The sequence below is a fragment of the Pelobates fuscus genome, chromosome 4 (genome assembly GCF_036172605.1).
Source record: "Pelobates fuscus isolate aPelFus1 chromosome 4, aPelFus1.pri, whole genome shotgun sequence".
Taxonomy (NCBI): domain Eukaryota; kingdom Metazoa; phylum Chordata; class Amphibia; order Anura; family Pelobatidae; genus Pelobates; species Pelobates fuscus.
Genome location: NC_086320.1, coordinates 269,777,458 through 269,802,659, shown reverse-complemented (window position 1 = coordinate 269,802,659; position 25,202 = coordinate 269,777,458). Strand labels below are relative to the sequence as shown.

The following is a 25,202-nucleotide window of genomic DNA, read 5'->3' as shown; positions in this document are numbered from 1 at the left end:
ACATATACTGTCAAATACAGCCACATGCACACAGTCCAAGACACATACTCACATACAGGCACACAGTTGGTTACCTACCGGCCCAATTAGACAGTCAAGTTCCGTTGCTGGCAGTTAGTACATACACACACCGCCACAGGTAGCCACACACACACACAGTTTTAGGCAGACAGTCACACACACACACACACCGTTGAAGGCAGTTGCATGAGCACACACATGTTTTGTTTTGTTTTGTATCAATATTGTAATCCACAATCCACATACACACTAACTAACTTTTTAGATGGAGATATTTCCATGGGAACAGAGGTTCTAACTACATCTTGATATCAGATTTTTTCCTTGACATAATATAAAAGTGAACGCTTATTTGAAAGGCAAATTGGATTTAAAAAGCTAAACTCTTTATACAATCTCTATGGGAATTGTTTAATGTCCAAGTTTACCTGTTGAGATGCAGATAACATTCAAGTCATGTCCTACAGTTTTAGAAAAACTTATTTCAAATAGTTTTATTCCTTGGTGTAGATTATGTTAACAGGATGGTTTGACTAGGAAGAGCAGGAGAACAGATATTACTCTGAAAAGTGATCAATATCCCTCCATTCAGATGCCAATGTGCTGGCAATGAAGTCAGTATGTCAGGGTGATTGTAGCTTACTTGGCCTCCTTGTGAAAACTCCAGAGGGGCATACATGATGGGTGGTAATTTAACACTAGTATAAACCCTCATTAACATTGTTTCATATGGATGCAGGCAGCACTGGGGAGGAGGTATTTATTTAACATCTCCCTAAGCAAAAATCTATATAATTTATTACTATGATAGATTATATATTCGTTGTCTAAGAAGATGTTATGACCTCTCCACACCATTTTGGAATGGTTGGACTTCTTATTTGGATTCTCTACCTTCCTTGGCTCCAGCACCAGCCTGGAAACCTCACAGTGCAGGTCTTGGCTCAAGCTCATTGGTTGAGAGCAGTCAGCTGCCAGTTTCAGCCAATAAGCTTCCAGCTCACATGGCTTCTGTGAGCAGGCAGAGATAGACACCCAGCGGACCCCACGTAGTAAGTCTAATCATTCTAAAATGGCTTGTCTCATTACAACGGGGGTGCCAGGGTACTCTAGTTTATGGTGCTTGGAGTATTCCTTTAACCTGTCATGACTAATTCACTTGAAAGGAGCTTGCACTACTGTTGTGCTTTATAAATTTACAATAAAGTGGTAATGTATTATTCCATATGGCCTATTCCCCTTTTGTAATATCTTCAGTATGTCTCAGTCTGCTCATGTGAATGTCTGTCTATCAATGTTCTATAAAACTCTTTTTATGCTTTGTATTTAATTTCACTCCCCCTCACAGTCTTATTGTATTCTTATCCATAATTAGTTTAAAACTAAGGGAATCTACCCCATTGAGGATGTCCAATGCTTTATCAAATAATAGTATTTGCAAGTAAATAGAACAAAGATCTCAAACTGGCCCATTAGCACCGTGACAATGCAATTGCTAATTACGTAGGATAAATCACCTTGTTGACATTGGTAAATACATTTGTCATATTTCTTCAGACAGAAACCTATAATTAACTACCGGTATGTTTTTGTTTAGTGTTGTTTTCTTGTGCTTGAAAAATGTTGACTTGTGAACGAATGAATCAATTGTTTCCAGACCTGCATGTTATGTAACCTTTAATCTGTCATAGGTAGAGTATTCAGGGCTTCCTTGCTAATGTGTCACTGACAATTGAAAAAAATATATTTTTAAATTTTTTTATATATATCATTATATAATAAGATCTTAAAGTTCACATCTCTTTCAGAGGATTTAAAGATTAATAATGTTTTATAAATCACCATTCCATTAATCAACAATTTTTTAAATTTTTTTTTTAAACTGTATTGTCCATTGTATCGACAATATGGTTTGCATGAGGACTCTAAGAGATTACTTTAAATGTTCTTGTTAATCATTTGGGATTTTTCTATTTTAGTTTTGAAAATGGTTTTTTTTTTTTTTCTTTTTTTTTTTTTTATTAGTTGTACCTGTCAGTGGTTGTTTTTTTTTTTGTGTTGTTTTTTTATTGGGATCTTATGGCTTCCTGGTATGCTTCCAGTCCATTGTCATTGATGGAGCCCAAGGTGGTATAAAACAGATAAAAGGAAGACCTACAGAGAGCACTATTTTTAAAAAAAAAAATTTTTTATCTGTTTTATACCACCTTGGGCTCCATCAACGACACCACGCTGAAAGAACCTAAAGAATTCCACCTACCTATATAACCTAGAAGTGGGGATAATACCACTCTACGCTATCTATACCAGAGCTGGCCTCCGCTCCGGTAAATGTGAGTAGGACCTATTTATTATGTACACAGTTCTTAAAATTTGGAATATACTGTACCATTGGATTTTATTTTTGTTCTCTCTACATACGTACGCTTGTATTTCGAGCCACACGTGAACCAGAACCCCATAAAAGTCATCTATCCCTTTTAAGATTCGGCTGTTCTCATACCAGTGGTATTCAATTACAGTACGTTTTCATTTTTAGTTTAACTTTTTAATGTGGACTTTTTATTATTATTTATTATTATTACAATTTTTTTACCTTCTAGTATATACTTTTATATTAATTTTAATTATTGGCGCTACCTTTTTTTTTTTGTTTTTTTTGCTTTCTCTTTATGTCCTCTTGTTGTGGTAGTTTTTCTTCTTTAAAAAATATTCTCCTCCTATACGGTGTTAATGTAATTCCTCCTCACCTTGCGGTATTTGCGCCCAACGGCCGTGCGTCTGTATAACTGACTCTTTCAACATGTTGATGGACGTCGGCCGCTGCGGATCCATGCCAAATTATACCCCCACGTCCGCCTACGTTGATGTTGGCGCGTGATGTCACAAGGGAGACGCGCACATTTTGGGATCAAAGGCCTTTTTCGGCCAATCAGAACTATAAAGCACTTATTTAAATGCAAATCTACTTTTCCTCATTGCCCTGTCGGGGTTTCCCAGGAGTGAGTTCCTGAGTGTTTGTTTTATTTCTGGTATTTGACTTTGGCTTCGTTTGACTTACCTGTATTCTGGTATCCCTGACTTCTGGCTTTCCCTTATCGTTGTGTCCCATTCTGTGTTCCCCGACCTCTGCAAGTATCCTGACTATACATGTTAGGTTCTTTTTAACCTTTTTTTTTTATCCTGCAATCCATGAACCAGTTTAGTAGCCCTTCTCTGAACTCTCTCTAAAATATCAATATCCTTCTGGAGATACAGTCTCCAATGCTGCGCAGGGCCGCCATCAGGGGGTGACAACCATGATGGTTGTCACGGGCCCGGCCGCCCATCCCCACGTGGAGCGGCGAAACTGCCGCAGGTGCATCTGCACCGAGGCCCATCAGGTGGCCCAAGCATTTAGGGCCACCTGTTGGGCCCTATATCTTCAGGGGCCCAGTCAGCGCTGCGGCCGTGTAATTGCGCGACCGGGCCCCTTTTAAAAAATTTGCGGCTACACCGCAAGTGCTGCTGGGAGGAAGTGATGGCCGGTCACTTCCTCCCAGCTTACTCCACGCGGGGAGAGGGAGAGCAGACGAGAGGAGAGGAGAGGAGAGGACACCAGAGGCATCTGCTCCCATCATCCCCAGCCACCCTCCTGCAACTTAAAGGTAAGAGGAGGGTGGCTGATAAATGAGGTGTGTGTGTGTGTATGTATGTGTCTGCATGTATGTATGTATGTATGTATGTATATATATATCTATATATCTGAATGCCTGTGTATGTATGTCTGTATGTATGTCAGTATGTCTGTATGTATGTGTATGTCTGTATGTGTGTATGTCAGTATGTATATATGTGTGTATGTCTGTATTGTGTGTCAGTATGTATGTATATATCTATTCGTATGTGTGTATGTATATATATATCAGTATGCATGCATGTGTGTATGTATGTGTGTCAGTATGTCTGTATGTATCAGTGTGTGTGTGTGTGTATGTATATATGTATATATATATATATATATAATGTGTGTGTGTGTGTGTATGTCTGTTTGCATGTCTGTATGTTAGTTTGTATGTATGTCAGTATGTGTGTGTATCTGTGTCTGTGTGCATGTCTGTTTCAGTATTTGTGTCTGTTAGTATGTGTGTATCTTTCTGTGTGTGTGTCTGTGTCCTTTTGTGTCTGTATGTGTGTAGTCCTGTGGGCGGGATTTGGAGGCAGGCACCCGGGGGCCCAGACCTTGAGCTGTGTTAGGGGTCCGACAATTTCTGATGGCGGCCCTGATGCTGCATACAATACTCCAAGTGAGGTCTCACCAGTGTTCTGTACAATAGCATGAACACTTCTCTCTTTCTATTGCTAATACCTCTCCCTATACAATCAAGCATTCTGCTAGCATTTCCTGCTGCTCTATTACGTTGTCTGCCTATCCAAGTCATCTGAAATAATTACTCCTAAATCCCTTTCCTCAGATGTTGAGAGTGTAGGATATCAAGTATTCTATACTCTGCCCTTGGGTTTTTATGCCCAAAATGCATTATCTTACACTTATCCACATTTAATGTCATTTGCCACAGTTTTGACTATTTTTCTAATTTACCTAAATCATTTGCCATTTGGCTTATCCCTCCATCAACTTTTAGTATCCTCAGCAAAAAGACATACCTTACCATCAAGACCTTCTGCAATATCACAATAAAAATATTAAAGAAAATGGGTCCAAGCACATCCCTGAGGTACCCCACTGGTAACTAGACCTTGCTTCGAACTAGGGGGAAGCCTAATGAGGAAAGTTTTGTAAGTGTGAGTTAGCTGTACAGGTATGGGCAGCTGACCGGAGAAGGCCATCAGCCAAGTAGGCAAGTTACTCAAAGTATGAGTTACTTGGTATTATGATAAATCTCTGTTTTGACGAAACTTGTCAAAAGGTGAAGCTACCGCCCATAGTTTTGCCACTTTCCCAGCCGTTGCTGGCAACGGCTGTGAGAATAAGGCATGTCTCACTTATTGCGAGAAAATATCCATGGAGACTACCACGTCTCAGAGCCTTTTTAAAGTAGTTTTGGTGTACAGATGCTGCCCCTTTTCTCTGGCAATGAAGAACATTGTCATTCTAGTTAAATTGCAATGTTGATTTTGATTTTGATTTATTTTTTTCCAAACCACGCCTCTAGTGGCTGTCTGACAGCTGTCAAGTTTGCAACTCCTGATTCTCTGTAAACTATTGAATTGAAAGAGTTGAGTGTGTGGTGATTGTAATGCATGCCCTCAAGCATTGGATTAGACAGAGATCATAATGACTGATGATCTCTGAGACAGTCCCATCACTAGATTACAGGGGGAGTGGGGGTTGTTAAAAAAAAAAAAAACTAAGGAGGGGTCCCTCAAGCTAAAATAAAAGTATATTTTTAAAAGGTAGTGTTCATTTAATGTATGTATACACGGAGATAAGGTTTGACTCATCTTATGTGAAGTCTTATCTTTTATGTAGATGTATATCATGTTTCTAATTTGCAGCAATGTCTACTCACCTTTTTGTCTGTGAATGAAGGGTATTGGATAGCTAAACCATTTGCATAATCCTTTCATTTATGAAATTGTGTGTTTATTTTTTTTATTTTTTTTAATCAATCTATGGTTTGCCTGCTACATTTCATCAACTTCTGCCTTTGTTTCTACAGGATTGTGCATTATCGAATCCATATTTGAAACCGAATCAACTACAACAATGATGTCTGCAAATTATCCACAGGGATTTCCAAACAATGAACTCATGACCTGGCAGTTCATCATTCCTCAAAATCACAGAGCCAGTGTCGAATTTATAAATTATACATTACCTAACTGTTATATGAAAGAGCAGCGAGTAGAATATGATCTTCCCTTGTACAACAATAATCCAGAGGTTTTCCAGTTCGATTCCTTACAGCCGGGCAACATTGGTGGCAACTTCAATTTGTCTTTGGAAAACTGTGAATTGGAAAGTCAGAATCCAAAAGCACTTACTTTAGTCTTCAATATAACAGTGCAGAAGGCAACAAATATTGCAAGTAGGTAATTTCTATTATTTATTTGGCTTGTAATTTGTATTCATATCAATCAATCAAGCCTTACACATGCTTACTCCTATATACCGGAAGCCTCAGACTGAAACAAAAGTTTGGAGCAGAGTTTATCAGCGCTGGACTGAAGACTTTGGGGGTAAAACCTTTTGTTAATTGTTTAACCTCTGAAAGTAAGCCAGCACCAGGAACCAGGGCCGGACTGGGAAAAAAATTAGGCCCGGGCATTTTTCAATCAGAGCGGCCCCCTAAGAAAGGGGCGGGGCCAGAGAGGGTGTGTTTTGTCATCACTAATGACAAGCACGCCCCCTCTCAAAGTGAGCATGTTGGTTCAATGCGCAGAGCCCTGCTGAATAGCTCTGGCATTAGAAAAAGGCCCTGTACTTGTTCTGCGCAGCGCAAGCAAATTTAATAACCTGCTTGCGCTGTGTTTGCTTTTAAATTGTCTCTGGTGTCTCCACAAGTGGGATACCAGAGGACAAAAGGGCCAGGAAAGTGTATGGTGCATGTGTTTGGAGCCTGCTTGTGGGATTGCGTGTGTGTAGAGTGTGGTGTGGTATTGTGTAAATATGTCAATTTCATTTGTGTTTGTGGTGTAATATGTGTGGCAAGGGGCTGTAGAGTGTGTGTATATGGGGCATAGTGTTATAGGGGATGTAGCGAGTGTGTGCTTACAGGCTGTAGTGTGTGTGTGTATAGGTGACGTAGTGTGTGTAGGGGTTGTAGAGAGGGTGTGTAGGAGATCTAGTGTGTGTGTGTGTGTATAGAGGATTAAGAGTGCATATAGGGTAAGGGATCTAGCGTGTATCTGGAGCGTAATGTGTGTAGTGGTGCAGTGTGAGGGGTGCTGTAGTGTGTGTGTGTGTGTGTGTGTGTGTATATATATATATATATATATATTTGGACGTATTGTATGTGTGAGGGGCGCAGTGTGTGTGTATGTAAGAGGGGTGCTGTGTGTGAGGGAGATTTTATCTGCCGTCACATTCTAGGTTTCTAATTTTCTTTGTCTGTTAACTCACTGAGGGTTATTTTACCTGTCCTGATGAAAGCTCCATGTTGGAGCTGAAACGTTGATATTTTATATGGAATAAATAAAAGCTAAACTTTACTACTTCAACCAAGTCCCAGGAGTGCGATTGTCTCTACACCCATATATATATATATATATATATATATATATATATATATATATATATATATATATATATATATATATATATATATATATATAATGTGTGAGCGAGGGTGCGGTCTATCTGAGGGTGCTGTGTGTGTCTGAAGGTGATGTGTGCTGTGTGTCTGGGTGTGCTGTGTGTCTGGGTGTACTGTGTGTCTGGGTGTACTGTGTGTCTGGGTGTACTGTGTGTCTGGGTGTACTGTGTGTCTGGGTGTACTGTGTGTCCGGGTGCGCTGTGAGTGTTTGGGTGCTGTGTGTGTCTGGGGGTGCTGGGTGTGTGTGTCTGGGGGTGCTGGGTGTGTGTGTCTGGGGGTGATGTGTGTGTGTGAGGGGGTGATGTGTGTGTGTGAGGGGGCTGTTAGTGTGATTTTTTTTTTTTATTTAAATTTAAATATTTTTTTTATTAATAATTTAAAAAAACAAACGTTATCCCCCCATAACTTCTTACCTTTAGCCTGGGAGGGGGGAGCCATTCTGCCTGCGAGGAGCCGTTCTGCCTGGGAGGTGGATCATGCTTGATTCCCTGGTGGTCCAGTGGTGAGAGTGAACTCTAACCTGCCAGCTAGAGTTCACTCTCGCGAGATCTGAGCGTTGCCGCGGTAACCGCGGCAACGCTCAGACCTCGCGAGAGGACCCGGCGGAGCTAGAGCTCCGCCGGTCCTCTCTGCTGCCTCCCTCACACCCCACTGCCGGCGGCCGCATGTTACAGTGCCTGTGGGCCGATGAGGGAGATCTTTGATCTCCCCACCGGCCCATGGAGACACATAGCAGGGCCGGCGCTCGGGTAGCGCTGGCCCTGCTGGGGCTGGCAGGGGAGATCCTGTGATCTCCCCTGCCAGCCTCGGCCCCACGATGGCCAGTCCGGGCCTGCCAGGAACCTACTGGTACCAGAACTTAATTTTTATGAATTGCTATGGTACACATGAGTCTTACACATTATTCTACTAACCACAACATTTCTACTCCTTGAATATGAGAAATCTAGCCAACTTTTTCCCCAGGTTTTAGTAATAATATTTTATACATCCATATTTGTATTTGTTCCTATTTCATCAGTCTTATTCCCAAGAAATGTTTTTGGTTTTGGACAAGACCAGGTATTGTTATTCCCTATGTCTAATGTTTCTAGATGGTTGTTCTTAATTGGGGCTACATAAAAATAGGCAAAGTAGTAATAATTTACCTGGGTTTCTCCAAATTAAAGGAAACTTCTTTCTCAGAAGTGTATATGTTGCAATGCCCATGTAGACAGATGGGTACTGGCAGTGGAATATGTATATAGTATTTTGCATTTGTGCACTCTTTCCATCAGTCTCTCCTCCCCTCATCTTTTATCACCTTCTCTTGCATTACGGAATTGTGACTTTGCTGTGAACAATGTTGAAGTTTTGTGAGTAGAAAATGTTTATGTATGGGTTAGTGCGGTAGAGGCTGATTCATAGGTGCAGGTGGGTCAGCAACATCCTCCCACCCCCCTAGTTTTTGTTAAACTCTTTTTCCTGACACTAAAGGGTCTTTAGGTCCCCCTCACCCTCAGGGTCCCAGGGGTTAAACACTTACCTTTCTCCAGCGTTGGGCTCCCTCGGCGCTGGGGAACTCTCCTCCCTCTGCCGACGTCAGCGCCGAATGCGCATTCAAACAGTCCATTTTTTCCCTTCGTATAGTGGCAGTACTTACAAGTGGGATGTTCCTTAGGATTCTGGACAAGAAGCTCCCCCTTCTTTAGAATTTAAATGCTGTGCTCCGCCTGCTGCCTCCATATAAGCTGTAACTCAGAGACACTCACCAGTTCTTCTTGTCCCGGCAACGGGACGGACAGGTTCCCCCACAGGTGGAGATTTGGTGCGTTCAGCACAGGTTGCTGACCGGGAGGTGAGTGCCCGATAGTTTCCCGGGCGGGAACTGAGCGGCAACAGTACTTCCGGGTTCGCGTTACGGAACGTGACCGGGTACTGTCTTTTGTGTTTTTTTCTGACGGAGTTCCCAGGCGGTTCTCCTTCATTGCTCATTACGCATGCGCACAGCGGTGGAACGCACGCCCGGGAGGCTTTGCGTTCCACCAAACACAGAATCACGCTACTGAGCATGCGCGAAACGGTGTTTGGCGCCAAATTTAAAATTTGGATACATGGCTGTGCAGGACCTTCCTGACCCCAAGGGTGGGTGTACAGTTCTGGTTCTCCGTGTCACCTGCCCTCCTACACGGATCTTAGGTGATTTAAGGTGAGGTTTAACTATAGAGAATGAAAGAATCTTGAAAGACGTACGTTCAAGTCAAGCTACAGTCTGGAGAAAAATGGGAAGATCTTCCTAAGTGGATGTTCAGATTGACCAGCTATCAAAGAAAACCACTATACCCATTGGCGAAGTCTCAGGGCTTAAAGACCCAATGGACGAACGGGCCGAAACTTCGTGTAGTAGAATATTCCAGTGCAGAGCTGAATTTGCAGGTTCAGCGGTTCTCAGAGCTCAGAGCGTTTGGCTACTAGCCCTGGAAGATTCCATTATGGGAAATCTGATACAGATCCTTCCCATCTCTTGTTCCTACTGAAAGATGAGTTTTCTTTGTTTATCAGCGAGGATTATGGGTTTGTCGTCAGTAGCCAGAAGAGCTCTTTGGCTACGAACATGGACAGCTGACTCTGCGTCTTAGGCATCCTTATGTGAATTACCCTTTGAAAGGAACAAAAAATTTTATTTTTTTTGGCACTCCTTTGGAAGACATTGTTAGACAGATGTCTGATACGAAGAAAGCCCTGCCTCTGGATTCAAGAACCCAGGGATATTAAAGTTTTCAGTACAAGGGTCAGAGGTCCTTTCGTTACCAGGGCGGTTTTGCAGGTTTCAAAAGCATGATGGCCTATGGCCATACCAGCCTGAAAATCCCTGATCTCGTCAGATCTCAGAAGCCATCCAGACTCGGGCCTGGTTAGTACTTGTATGGGAGACCAACTATGTACCTCAAATAAACAGCCAGTGGTCTTGACAGGAATCCAACAGGCATGACAAAAGAGGAAGTTTTGACGCCATAAGAATGGGAGGACGCCTTCGGTTCTTCACCCAAGACTAGGAAAGAGTGCTTCATAGGTGGATTACAAGAACCATTTCAGAAGGTTAGAATAAAGTTTCATCGAAACCACGTCCATCCTTCCTACTGTCAAGCTATCCATCAAGAGTAAACAAATTCTCTTCTTCTTTAAGAAATGTGGTAGAGAGGTACCCAAACGTTGGGTATTTCAGGGAGTTTACTCACGCCTTTTTTTTTCTGGTTCAAAAACCAGATGGAAACTAGTAAACACCTGCTTACCATGACAGAAGTTCCGTATGGAACGTATTTTGTCTTTTGACACACATTTTACAAAGGGAGATTACATGGCAGAGTTGGTTTAAATATGCTTATCTCCATGTACCGGTTTCAGAATCTTCCCGGAAGTTTCTCAGGTTTGCGGTTCTAGCAACACTGGCTTGTTGGTCTAGTGGTATGATTCTCGCTTCAGGTGCGAGAGGTCCCGGGTTCAAATCCGGAAGTGCCCAAGCATTCTTGTTTCAAGAAAGCGAAGGATTCTCCATTTACATTTAAACTCTTCCCTTTGGCCTGTCCTCAGCTCTTCGAGCTTTTACGGAAATCCTGGCATCCATAGCAGTGGTTTTACGTCTGAAAGGTATCTCGATTGTTCCATACCTGGACGTTTGGTTCCTGAAGGCCCAATAAAGACAACTGCTAAATCTTCATCTCACGATTACAATGAAGGTTTTAAGAGATCACGGTTGGATCCTGAACCTGGAAAAATCCAAGCTGACGGCGTCACGAAGTCTAGAGTTCTTGGGTCTTAGAGGAAATTCACAGTCCCTCTCTCTTTTTCTACCATTAGTGAAACAATTGAGGATTTTAAAAGCCGTATCAAAGCTGCATAAAAACCTAAGTTCAATCAGAGATGCTATGAGGTTCTAGGCCTCCTCGCTTCTGCAATCCCAGCAGTGGCTTGGGCAAAGGCAGAAGCAAAACCATTGCAATGGGACATCCTTTCCCAATGGACACGAAAACAGGGAGATCTAGACTCTCCCTTCCACCTATCCAAAAGGGTGAAAGGACTCCTGAACTGGTGGAAGCACAGAAGCAAAATCCCAAAGGGCCTATCGTTTGCTCAGAAACAATGGTTTATGATATCCACATATGCCTCCCAGATGGGTTGGGGCGCCCATCTAGCTTCTCAGTTCCGTCAGGGTCTTGGAACAGAGTGGAGTCAGGCGCTTCCTGAAGTTTCAGGGATTAATGCGGTTTGGAAGGCACTGGTTTCCTTCCGTTCAGCCATCACAAATCAGGCAATGAGGATTCAGTCGGACGACGCCACTACAGTGGTTTTTTTCGCCAGGGTGGCACGAAGGTAAAAGCTCTTCAAGAGCTCTGCTACCTCATATGTCTTGGGCTCAAGCGAATCTTCTCGCTATATCAGCTACCCAGGTCAGAGGGTCTCTAAAATTAGTTCAGACGGCCTCAGCCGTAGACTTTGGTCTCAGGCAGACTGGGCACTGTCAAGCTAAATTTTTTGGCGCTGGGTTCACGCTTCGGCAGGCCGGAGATGGACCTGTTTGCCACAAGGAGATACAGGAAAGTTCAATGTTTTGCTTCTCTCCATTCAGGAGAGTACCCAGTTGTCCTAGACGGTCTATCGATACCTTGGACCTTCGACATGGCTTATGTTCTCCCTCCTGTCGCTCTTATACCACGGATTGTTCATAAGTAAGATGAAGAAGGCAAGTAATTGGCAGTCCTGCCCTTCTGGCCGAACAGGAGTTGGTTTTCGGAAGTGGAAAACTTGACAATCTCACGTTGGCATCTCCAGTCTCTTCTCAAATATTGGAGAATGTGACTCTCCCCGTGGAAACTCTGGATATTTTTCACCTGACTGCATGGTTGCTGCAAGGGTGATCCTTCAAGGCCATGGTCTCTCTGACCTTTATGTGATGTGTTGCTGTCTTCTGTCCGCTGGTCCACTTCGTAAATCTATTTCAGAGTTTGGATGAAGTTCAGAACCTGGTGTTCACTTCGAGGTTGGATCCGGCCAAAGCCTCTATCCCGGAAAGTCTTTCTTTTTTGCAAGATGGGTTTGAAGCCGGCCTGGGAGTTTTACGCTCAGAGGCCAGATTTCAGCTCTAAATCACTTCCTGGTTCGTGGCTTTGCCTCAAACCTGCTTTTTCTAAGATTTCTTAAGTCCATAAGGCTTAAGAGGCCTCCTAAGTAGTACCTTTCCCTACTTGGGATCTGTCTGGTGCTTCGAGCCCTTTGTGAACCACCATTTGAACATTTACTGGAGGTTCCTATCAAGTTTCTTACCTTCAAGATGGTTTTCCGGGTGCCTATCGCCTCTGCTAGTTGAGTAGGTGTGATCCGAGCTCTCTCTTTCTCTCCGGAATTCACCTTTTTCATCGCGACTGGGTGGTCCTGCACACCAAGCCTTCTTTTTTGCCTAAGGTTTTTTCTGGTGCTGCAATTACCAACCTATTGTCCTACCGGGGTTTTATCATTTTCCTACGTCGGATCTGGAAAGAATGTGACATCTCCTAGATGTTAGAAGATCCCTGAAAATCTGTCTTCAGATGACTCAGGGATTAGATCCTTAGATCTATGTGTATTCTTTCATGGCGCGAACAGGGGTTGTGCTGTCTCAGGACCCTCTTTGGCCTGATGGCTAACGTATACAATCAGGTTGGCTTATCAATCCAAAGGGATTCCCCTTAGTTTCCCTTTAAAGGCTCGTGCCTCTAGAGCTATGACGACCTCCTGGGCTGAAAGAGCAGCCGCCTCACCTGAAGACATCTGCAAAGCTGCTGCTTGGTCTTCCTTACATACTTTTATCAAGCATTGTAGGCTGGACGTATTCTCATCATCTGAAGCTGCTTTGGGCGTAAGGTGCTACAAGCTGTGGCCTGCTGAGTTCCCACCCTTTGTTGTTTGCAGGGGTCTTGCTATATCCCACTTGTAAGTACTGCCACTATACGAAGGGAAAAACAGTAATTTTACTTACCGTAAATTCCTTTTTTCTTAGTATAGTGGCAGTACTGGCTTTCCCTCCGCTTTCAAATAGATTAAATTCTATGCATCATTCGGTCTCCGTTTTGGTTCTTTTGTATTACTGGTGAGTGTCTCTGAGTTACAGCTTATATGGAGGCAGCAGGCGGAGCACAGCATTTAAATTCTAAAGAAGGGGGAGCTTCTTGTCCAGAATCCTAAGGAACATCCCACTTGTAAGTACTGCCACTATACTAAGAAAAAAGGAATTTACGGTAAGTAAAATTACTGTTTTTTCACAGTGAGAAGCGCGGAAGTGCCTCTAGCAGCTGTCAGTGAGACAGCCACTAGAGGCTGGATTAACCCTAGTGTAAACATAGCAGTTTCTCTGAAACTTCTATGTTTACAGCTGCAGGGTTAACACTAGATGGACCTGGCACCCAGACCACTTAATTGAGCTGAAGTGGTTTGGGTGCCTATAGTGGTCCTTTAAATGATAAGTTTGTTTTTGGGAAAAAAACAAACCTGCAGGACTCACGTCCTTCCCTTTTATTGATGGCTGCTGATAGGCAGTTGATTATGCTTATTATTTTGAATGGAGCATGACATATCATTGGGTCAGGAGTTAAAGGGTTAATTAAACCCTTTTTAGAATTAGTTGTTTTTTTTGTTGTTGTTTTTTTATGGATTTTACTTTAGAATGGCATATTAGGCAATTTTCACTAAACCCCAACTATATAAACTTTTAAAATAAAGGAATAACTTAGATTCCAGCTTCAGTTGAAGCTCCTCTCATTGGATTCAATTTGTTGGGTGATGTCACCATTGCCCTCTCATCGTCCAACCAAATGCTGCTAGAGAAGAATTTGATATGACCATTCTATCTGACTCCGTGTAATGTGAGTGCTCTAAGCCATTGAGGGAGGGGTAAAAAAAAACATTAAAAAAAATTGCAGTAACTAAATTAACTGCATTGTCTAAGTCACATGTGCCAGGGGAGTTACTACCAACGGCACAAACTGCAAGTATCTCTGGATATGCAGCGTTTCAAGCAGAAATGCTGTACATACAGATAACTTTCTCCATGACTACTCCAATGGCAATTTCTGCTTTTAGAAGTGGCCATTTTAAGTGCATGGTAGCTAAGTGGGCAGAGCCTATCAAGTTGGGGGGCAGCACCCTACCATCTTTAAACGTCACCAGCCACCACTCTGTTACTGTGTGAATGCATATTTATTATCTACACACATATGTACATCTCTACACATTCAAGCACACACACATAACGTAACAAAATAAAGGGTTACTCCAACTCAATGGAGGGGAGCTTTTCTATATAATATGCCTTATTGCCACTATGAATAATGTCTTCCCCCCTCTGTTTGCACATGCGCACATACTTCAGAGGGCGGCATTCATGCCGCCCTCTGAAGTCCTGAGCGCACTACCGCGCATGCGCGCGGTGTGCGCGGCCGCGAGCTGAGCTGAGTGACAGCTCAGCTCGCGGTCTTTGCCCGCCCCCCTCCTCTGCTGACAGGCTGGAGAGAGAAGGCGCGCACACAGTGCCTTCTCTCTCTCCTGCATACGTCAGACGTATTTGAATACATCTGACGTGTATAGGGCCTTTTGAGGGCCCTGCATGATAGGAAGTCCCTCTGGTGGCCGTCTGAGTGAGTATTCCTATCAATCAATGTAAACACTGTATTTTCTCTGAAAATACAGTGTTTACATTAGATTGCCTACAGGGAGCTATAGATCATACCTGAACAACTACATTAAGCTGTAGTTGTTCAGGTGACTATAGTGTCCCTTTAAGTGGCCTTGCTATGCAAGAACACTTAATAACTAGAAAAGGTACAATTTCTGGGGAAATTGTGTGAAGTGTTCTTGCCTCCACCAGTAGTCTACAACTGGAGTGGGCGGAGTAACTGTTCTCATTTATATAGCACATTTAATTGCAACGTTGTTGCACAGTTACATTAAACCATACATTTATAAAAACATTAGCAGGTGTAAAAGGCTTTGTCTATGACATCACTTGCTGCTGCAGCCTGGCACAGGTCAGAGTATTTTGGCGGTTGCCATCTTCAAACGGTCGTATTTTAAAAACTATACATCATACAGTGAAGAGCTTTACTGTATGGCTTTATAGTATGTCTCTGAGGTATTAACAATGAAGGCTCAGTTGCAGTTTAGAAATTGCCCTTCAAATGTGAGCTGCAGAGTGGAGTTTCAATGAATGTCAATGGGTGGCGTGAGTTGAAAACAAATGGTCATATTGTGAAAACTATCAGGACTATGGCTTAGCTGTGGACATTTTTAGTGGCAGCAGGGATAGCTGAATGTTTTGATATAAGATTTGTGTAGGTGGGCCTGAAAATGAGGGAGTGGTGGCAGTTTAGAAATCATGTCCTGATTTTTCAGCTTTTGCCAGCTCCCACTCTAGCTTTGAACATTTTGCCATTCATTCCTATGGGACCAATTTCGCCACAAGAACGACGATATTCCGTGAACCATTCGGTATATTACTGTCTATGTAGTGTAAAAACTGTGGGAGGAGTTAGGGTGGTCAATTTGGCTATAATAAGAATAACTAGAGTCCATATCAGACACAGGGTGACCAACTGCGGGGGTTCACCATATAATGAAATCTGCCTACAACTGAGGTCCTGAGGGGGGGTCCCTCTCTGACCACGAGACCTCTCTCCGAATCACCCACCTGAGGGTGGGATCAACTGGTAATAAACCAGACTGGTGGTAGGCGGAGTAGTAGACAACCTCGGTCCGTGCCCATCTTTAATAACAGAAGGGGGTGATGTGAGAATGGAACCTCTGGAAACGATGATGGAATCTACCAACGGACCGCCCGGATCCCGTGCGTGCGCGCGGGGTCCAGGATGACCGTAGGTAGTCTGAGGAAAGCTGGAGACGTTCTCCGAGAGCCCGGGAGGTCGGAGGAGGTCAAGTCAGGCCTCTCGACAAGCCAGGCGATAGGAGAAGGGAAGGTACGAAAAACAAAGAAACGATAATAATACAAAATAAAGGTAAATACGTACCTCAGAGGGAAGGTAAATAGTAGACCGGAAAAGCAAGTCAAGTAAACGCCTGAAATAGGCAGGGGGTTAAACTTGACGCAGGAATAACTATCAATATCTAAGATGGATACCGGAAAAAATACGGAACGCTTCACGAATTTGCGTGCCATCCTTGCAAAGGGGCCATGCTAATCTTCTCTGTATCGTTCCAATTTTAGTATATGTGCTGCCGAAGCGAGCACTGGTTGCATGCCCGGGAATTGTCATAAAACCTTGCCCCTCCGGGCATGAGGTTTAGGGTCTTCACCCCTCCAATCATACTCAGGTGTCCGTATACTGGAGTCCTCCTGGGTAATATGGCAGCAGTGCTTGCCTGGACACCCAACCATCTCACAGATAGATCAGGCCAATAATAGGCACAGATAGAGCAGGCCCGTTAGGAGGGCACAGACATAGCGGGTCAATCAATGGGGCACAGACATAGCAGGCCAATCAATGGGGCACAGACATAGCAGGCCATTTTAATGGGCCCCGACATAGCAGGCCATTTTAATGGGCCCCGACATAGCAGGCCGTCTTAGTGGGTACAGACATAGCAGGTCAGTCAATGGGGCACAGACATAGCAGGCCAGTAAAAATGGCGCAGACAGGGCAGGCCAAATCACTTATCAGTGGTGTACCAAACAGCGGTAAGGGGCAATGTTAAGAAAGCGCTCCTTATTTGTGTCATTATAGGTCCTGGGGCACCTTGCGAGAATGGGCCAGATGTAGGCCTCTGATACAGTAGTTATGGTGTATGCAGGGTACAGGCTCCCACTGGAAGCAAGTGTATGAAGTACGGTGTAGTACAACTACAACTGTCCACCCATGTATAACCACATGCAGAAACCAATAAACGTAGTTAATCTGAAGGCAGGAATAATATATGCACAGCCTATGTCCTTTAAAATGATGGATCTCTACTTATACCGTCATTTTCCCATAACAGGTATCAAATCCAAGTGCAAGTATAGGAGGCTGACAAACTGAGTGATCTTGAAGTATGCCTTCACACCAGAGAAGTACTTGAAAGAAGTGGGAACAATGCTTCTTCATATGAATTAAAGTGCATAAAGTATGACATAATGTCATTAACCAGTATCAACATGGACACATCACTTAACATGTGATTTGATCCTAAAACAAATCACAAAATAAATATGCTATTGGTAAATTTAGGTCTGTGTCATTTGGAAAAAATAAAATAAAGCCGGTGCAGACATTTAATAGGTTACAGTATAAACACAGTATATTGTAGAAAAGGTACAATTTCTGGGGAAATTGTGTGACGTGTTCTTGCCTCCACCAGTAGGCTACAACTGGAGTGGGCGGAGTAACTTATCATGTGAGAATCACAAGACCCAGACCTACATTTTGATGTATAGTATGTCTCTGAGATATTAACAATGAAGGCACAGTCGCAGTTTAGAAATTGCCCTTCAAATGTGAGCTATGCAGAGTGGAGTTTCAATGAATGTCAATGGGTGGCATGAGTTGCAAACAAATGGTCATATTGTGAAAACTATCAGGACTATGGCTTAGCCGTGGACATTTCTAGTGGCAGCAGGGATAGCTGAACGTTTTGATATAAGATTTGTGTAGGTGGGCCTGAAAATGAGGGAGTGGTGGCAGTTTATAAATCATGTCCTGATTTTTCAGCTTTTGCCAGCTCCCACTCTAGCTTTGCCATTCATTCCTATGGGACAAATTTCGCCACAAGAACGACGATTTTCCGAGAACCATTCGCCGAAACGTTCCACAAAGTAATAGCAATCCGATCGGGAACAATCTGCACGTTTTGGTATATTTTTGTCTATGTAGTGTAAAAACTGTGGGAGGAGTTAGGGTGGCAAATTTGGCTATAATAATAATAATAATATATTTGTGAGATAACATTAAGTGGTCTTGCTATGCAAGAACACTTAATAATATATATGTGAGATAAGATTAAGTGGTCTTGCTTTGCAAGAACACTTAATAACAATATTGTAGTGATGGAGTCAATGTCTATAGTTAAAAATAACCAGAAGGGGAAAACAAATGTAACAATTTCCGATAGTAGAGCAGAGTAGAGATCTACATGGTATGAAATATAAATACAGACTGTCACTACACTGCTGTGCCTTTGAGGGCACTCTTTAAGAAGGCTAATCACCCCACCTCTCTCACCGTAAGACTAAAAAGCCTAACAGAAATAGGAAATAGCGAATAATGGAAAATCGAAACACACCGTGGACAAATGAAAAAATCCCCCCAAAAAGTAAGAAAAAGTAAGAAAAAAAAATAAGTGAAAAATAAAATAACTGGAAAATAAATAGTAGACAAACTAACAACAATAGAATGGGGTGTTAATGTCCGTAATTGTCTTGAGAATATCGTTCCACATCCCTCAACTACCCACATACACAAAACGTCCTGATGCGCGTTTCGACGAAAAGGCTTTCAGGGCTGTAAGGGGCCCGGAACAGCATGTATCTATAGCGGTAATCTATATAGATATATGCATATTTGCCTAGGGCCCCTTACAGCAGATTTCCTAAAAGTACAGGGGCTGCAAAATGCTGCCCCTGTGAAAGTGCCGCCTGGAGCCGTGGTCCCACTGGGACCAATGGATGGGTGGCTCTGCTTGCATGGTCCAATCACAGGCTTCTCATGGAGAAGTTTTTTTTTTGGGGGGGGGGGCGGGGGGGTTTATTGAAAAATGTATATATTTTTTAAATGCAATATGAGTAGAAGATGGAGACTGGAGGTAGTACTCACAGGATAGCAGGGACAGAGGGGACCACTATCTTCCCCCTTACAGGCGTTCTGCAACAGAGAAGATATCTCCTTTGTCCCCAGTATGCTATGTGCACTGATGACCTATGCATAGCACTTCGACTGAAGGGCTTTTTCTGTTCCTTTATCTTTTTTTTAATCTCTATATAGAAACACAAGGGGAGAAACCAGTATAGTGTGTATCACAGTTTGAAACGTTTGTGTCCGTCTTTTACTGCTATGTAGATATTCACCAAAATGACACCCTCTAGTTAAAAACCAACTAGATTGGGGGGGCGGAGCCTGAACCAGACATGGGAAGCCTGAGCTCCTGACTTTTTTGCCTGAATTTGGGGTATCACACACGATATTGTGGCTTCACGCTAATAATCCTAAATACCTATGGTCAGGGGACCCCGGGCAAGCTGATCACTGACATACTGGAGCATTTACCTACATGGTGAGCCTGGGATTTCCGCTACGGCTTACCAGGAACGAGGCTGAGGGGGAAGCGACCGGTCCCCCCTTAATGCTTCAACTACGGGATTTTCTCTGCGTCACTCTTCCTCTCCCACCCACCCGCCCGGACCAGTGGTGGTCATCCCGGTCCCCTCAGAGCTTACTAGAGCGAATAAACCCGCACTTACCACTCCGGTTGCAACACACAAGGTTGCAAGAACCCTGCGTCCTAACCAGGGCCAGATTAAGAGCCCAGTAGGCCTGGTGCTGACAATTATGATGGGCCTAATTACAGAATCGTAAACAGTCATACCTACCAATCGTCATGTATCTGGCGGAAGTGGTGCTGAAGGGAAACCCATAGGATGCACCTATGAGAACACACACTCTATGCTATTCTCTCTCTAATTTATGCTTTCATCTTTCAAGTAAATCCATACCCCTAACAGCAGTGTCCAGTGAAGAAGGCAGTTAATGGATGGGGTAAAAGGGTGGGCCACTGATGCAAATCATGTAATCAGACCTGCCAAAACAGGCGAACGTGCCTTAAAAAGGGGGCCTGTGCCTAAAGAATTGGAAGGCCAGCCTGGCATGCATGCACATTAGGCCGCCTGCCAATCATGCAGGCTGGCCAACTAAGGGCATACTATGCAGACAGCACCCTGAGCTTGGCATAAATGCGTCTAATGATGAGTTTGCTCCACACTTTTTAAGGACTGTCCCCTAGCACTCGCTGGTCCATTGCTCTCCTAACCTCCTTACTAGCAGGCAGAAGCTCCTGTCATACAGTCTGGGACAGAGAAAAGCTGTATGTAGTGAGTGTAGAAAAAAAGGGAACATGCCACAGTGTTAGAGAGACTGAAGCAGCAAGAGTATTTGCATTGTGCACAAAGTCAGCTTTACCTTAACTGATTTAATTGTCAGCCAGCAAACACCAGTTTTGTTCCCATACATCCCTCTAAAGTTTCCATGCTTAAGCAAGAGTATATGAAGGATAGTTAGGGTTGCCACCTTTCTTGGAAAAAAATACAGGCCTTACTAATTTGCATAATTAATTATGTATGCGTGTAAATGACAAGGAGTGACCTAAGAGAAAATTCAGTAAAATCCCCCCAAAACGACTTACATTTATTCTGCTGAATAAAAGATGGATTGTTCCCAGTGTCTCCCTGTCTTCCAGTGTCTTAGTGTCCCCTAGTCTTCCAGTATCTCCTAGTGTCTGTGTCCTCTATGTATCAGTGTGTCCCCTCATGTCCCCATGTTCCCCAGTGTCACTTGGACACTAGGGGACACTTAAGAGACATGGGAACACTGTGAGACATGGGAACACTGTGAGACATGGGAACACTGTGAGACATGGGAACACTGTGAGACATGGGAACACTGTGAGACATGGGAACACTGTGAGACATGGGAACACTGTGAGACATGGGAACACTGTGAGACATGGGAACACTGTGAGACATGGGAACACTGTGAGACATGCGGACACTGGGAGACATGCGGACACTGGGAGACATGCGGACACTGGGAGACATGCGGACACTGGGAGACATGCGGACACTGGGAGACATGCGGACACTGAGACACTGGGGACACTGACTGGGAGATATGGAGACAATGAGAGACTTGGGGACATTGGGAGACATGGGGACACTGAGACACTGTGTCCTTAGCATCTGGGTCCCCGTGTCTCACAGCGTCCTCTAGTGTCTGTGTCTCCAGTGTCCCCTGAGCTTCTAGTGTCCCCTAGTGTCTGGGTCCCCGTGTCTCCCTGCTGCCTTTCCCCCCCCCATCCCTCACTTCCCTAAACTGTAGTCTGTCTCTGCAGACTGGGAGCTGCTGTCTGGACTCTCTGTGCTGTGTAGCTGCTTCCCAGCGGATCAGTGAGTAGAGAGAGGCAGGGAGATGCTGTAACTTGCTATCTCTGCCTCTCTCCACACACACACAGTGACCCCTACTGGCCGGCGTAGGTATTGCAGAGTAATCTCTGTTTATACTAAGAAATATGCCGTCATTTGTATTGCCGGTTTTACTGCAATACTGGCACTAGCCAGGGAGCCTCAAATACCATAAAATACCAGCCAGGTAACGACCCCAAGAGTAATGTGTAAAAAAAAAAAAAAAAGGAATTTTTTTTTTTCAAATCAATGCCTTATTCGATGGGCCTGGGCATGGAGATGCAGCTCCATCAGCCCCCATGTTAATCCGGCCCTGGTCCTAGACACCGAGGTGATCAAGCGCAAGGGAGACGGGAGAACCAAGCTACAGATGGTGAAGGGGCCTACTCAAGGCTGTCTCCCAGTTGTTAAACCCGCAAGACCTACCACAAGCCTTCCTAGGCTGAGAGCCACAAGTGGCTTACCTGCCTCGCTTCGCCCACAAGGACTGAGGAATGCCCGCAACACGCAGCGAATGCCATCTCAATCCTCCAACCACCCCCTGCAGGGAATAGACTTGGACTGCTGCAAGTCTGTGGTAAACGAATGCTGACCCTCGAACTGGCCTGGGACTTGAGAGGTCCCCGATCCAGCAAAGAAGTCTCAGTGGTTGGTATAGCCATGCTACTACGGACGGAAGTTAGCTAATTCAGAAGGGGGACTGCTACACAAGCCTTCTGCTAGAAGTTAAAAGCAGCAGAGTTACTAATTAAGTTTATTCTTTCCTTTAATTATTTGTTATAATGCTACTTCACTTTGCAGTGGTATTGTGCTACATGACCTATTCTCTTGTCTGAGGATATGATGAGTGATATTACACAAATGTCTTAGCAGAGCTACTAGAGCCTGTAAAGTCCTTATATGAGCTTAGACATGAACGCCTAACAAGCTATTATTTACAAAATTGTGCATGTTTTCTAAGGTGTCCTAATGTTATATATGCTGATTAGCTTGTGGAATGCTGTTGGGGCACCTGCTTATACACTTATGCACTGCAAAAAGAAAATGAAAACAACTAGATTACAACAGGATTATTACAACCGGATTATGTGAAGAACACTGACTGTGCAAGAGTGGTGGAATTTTGATGTGGGTTTCTTTTTTTTTTTTTTTTTTTTTTAGATTTGTTGTTAATTGCTGCAATTTAGTTTAGAGATAATAGATCACAGCATGGGTTTGTTTAGTTTTATCCTTTTTTTTACCAATTGACTGTAGTGTATCAATCAATAAAGAAAGAGGGTTTGAGAAAGACCCAACAAAGTGGGAATTTCCCAAGAGATTACCATTAATTGAAGCCTATCACGTGCTCTACAAACGTGATTGCGTGAAAAAGCTACTGTGGTTAGTAGACTATTCCTATTGATTTATGAGAGATGATTTAGAGAGATAGCTGTATTATAAATCCTAGGAACAAATGGAGGAAGGAGAATATGAATAAATCTCCCCTTTTAACTAAATCTCCTATAGGCGAATGAGACAGATACACTGTATCTAAGTAGTAGTCACCAAGTATAGTTGATTAGATGTTACGAAAATGTGATGTTATGTAACCAAGCTCAATCAGTGAAACTAGAAAATATCACTTAGAACGCCCATTAGATTGCAAAAAGGGACTGGGTATACAAATTGCTAGAAGGTAGCATTTGGTTTGAAAGCAATGTTTGAATACAAAACAGGAAGTCGTATAGGAGTAAGAATTAAAGTTTATTAAAAAGGCAACACTATATATATATATATATATATATATATATATATATATATAAACAATAGAAGCATTATATTAACAATAGAAGCTTGGCACTCTCCTTCCAATATAAAATAAGAAAAATCTTGCCTGGGTGCTGTATCCACAATCGTCCAATATGTAGAATAGATTAAAAAAAACGGGATGCACTCACAGGTCTTCCAAATAGTGAAAATGGTGCTTTATTAATCAATAGGATGCATATAGAAATCGATCGTTTCGACCCTGCCAGGTCTTTTTCAAGATCACTGTATGCAAAAAACAATTATGCTTTTATAAGGAATATGAAATAGTGAACTTACCAATGAACGAAGTGAAGTGTCTCTGACCGTTAACACCCGGAAGTGAGGGAGAGCAGCTAGTGACGTCAGACGTCTAGACGCACTGCAGGAAATGCGTGGTTACCATAGTGACCAAATGCTATAGTGTAAACGTGATGAATACATATCGGGTGTAGTGTCACAGCATAGGAGGAGATATGCATACATACGTTTACACTATAGCGTTTTCACTTTATTTTTGTCTACTAGAGCACTCAGAAAAGCTAGGAAATACATGGCTGGGGGAGCGATACAGCCTCTGAATAATATAACGTTATAACATATAACACGTCCACTACCAGAATTTGCCAGGCAATCACTAAAAATTGGCACATTATGGAAAATGATAAAAGACTTCCAGAAAGTCTCCGCAACAAACCAATGTTTTCTTATAAAAATAGCAAAAGTCTAAGGGACCTTTTAGTCCAGATTGATCCGGTTCAAAGCTATATGCCGGTGAATAAGAATATAAGTAATAACGGTTGTGTGAGATGCTTAGGCTGCGTGACCTGTGGTCATCTCATTCCGTGTAAATGTTTTAACCATACACACACAGGGCAATCATTTAAAATTCAACATAGGATCAACTGTCGTACAGACTTTGTGATTTATAAGTTGTCCTGCCCGTGTGGGCTAAATTATGTCGGTAAGACAGAAACTGCCCTTTGTGAAAGGATAAGGGGACACAGGTCTAGCATCAGGTTGGCCTATAGGGACAATAAGTCCGACAAACCGGTCGCACAGCACTTCTTGGAAAAAGGCCATCCTCTTACATCATTAAAATGTGTGGCGATAGATCATGTCCCAGTCTCTAGAAGAGGTGGTAACAGGCAAGAACAACTGTTACAAAGGGAAACATGGTGGATTAAAAAATTGGGGACATTAGCCCCAAATGGACTCAATGAGAAACTGTCATATATTGCTTTTTTGTAATAATCTGATGGTGCTTGAATTGGCTGTGTAAAGATTTATAGCTGTATATAGTAATTTTTATTTTTTATTTTTTTTGATCCACAGTGCCAGGCCTATTTTAATCTTTGGACTCTTTATCTTGCTCTATATCTCTAGGGCTTAGAATAATTCACGCTTTATTTTCTTTCTTAATAGGACTGCAGATACAGGCTATTGTGAAAATACATTTGTTGTATTCTCTTCTGATATATGGGAGGAAGTAATGGGATAATATGGTGTTCATTTCCCCTCTCATTTTCTTGTCCTCTTTTCCTATTTTTAGTCTTTAAAAAAAATATATATATATATATATTTAAAAAAAAAGGGGGGGGGGGAGTGCATCGGACCATATACACTTTTTGGCAATCATGGTGTTTAATATTTTTGAAATAATCGGCACTTATCACTTAAATGTATCGTGTGATATATTTTTTTTTTTACATTCTTTATTTTTGCAGTGCATATATTAGTCACAGGCATACATATGGTACCCCAACGGCATTCCATATGCAGGTTTCAAGACATTAGTTACAGTGGGGGTTAGATAGACAATGCACTTTTTTTTTTGTATGTATACATATGGTTTGACATCGGGTTGAACATAAACATGGCTTGTAGATAACTTGCACATTTTTGCAATATGACATGCTAAAGTAATTATGCATATAACTTCGAAAATTATAAATGAGCACACTGTTGCT

General features: G+C 42.8%; 1 protein-coding gene and 1 non-coding gene across 2 annotated transcripts in view; one reads left to right on the top strand and one right to left on the bottom strand.

Moving 5' to 3' along the window:
* CDCP1 (CUB domain containing protein 1) overlaps positions 1–25,202 on the top strand; it is a 132,048-nt gene that overhangs the window by 41,208 nt on the left and 65,638 nt on the right. The window contains exon 4 of the mRNA XM_063452104.1: positions 5,685–6,053. Coding sequence (XP_063308174.1) covers positions 5,685–6,053 — 369 coding nt within the window. The remainder of the gene's footprint in view (positions 1–5,684; positions 6,054–25,202) is intronic.
* Positions 16,427–16,533, bottom strand: LOC134609562 (U6 spliceosomal RNA). Its single transcript, XR_010090837.1, has one exon. It is a non-coding gene; the product is annotated as a U6 spliceosomal RNA (small nuclear RNA).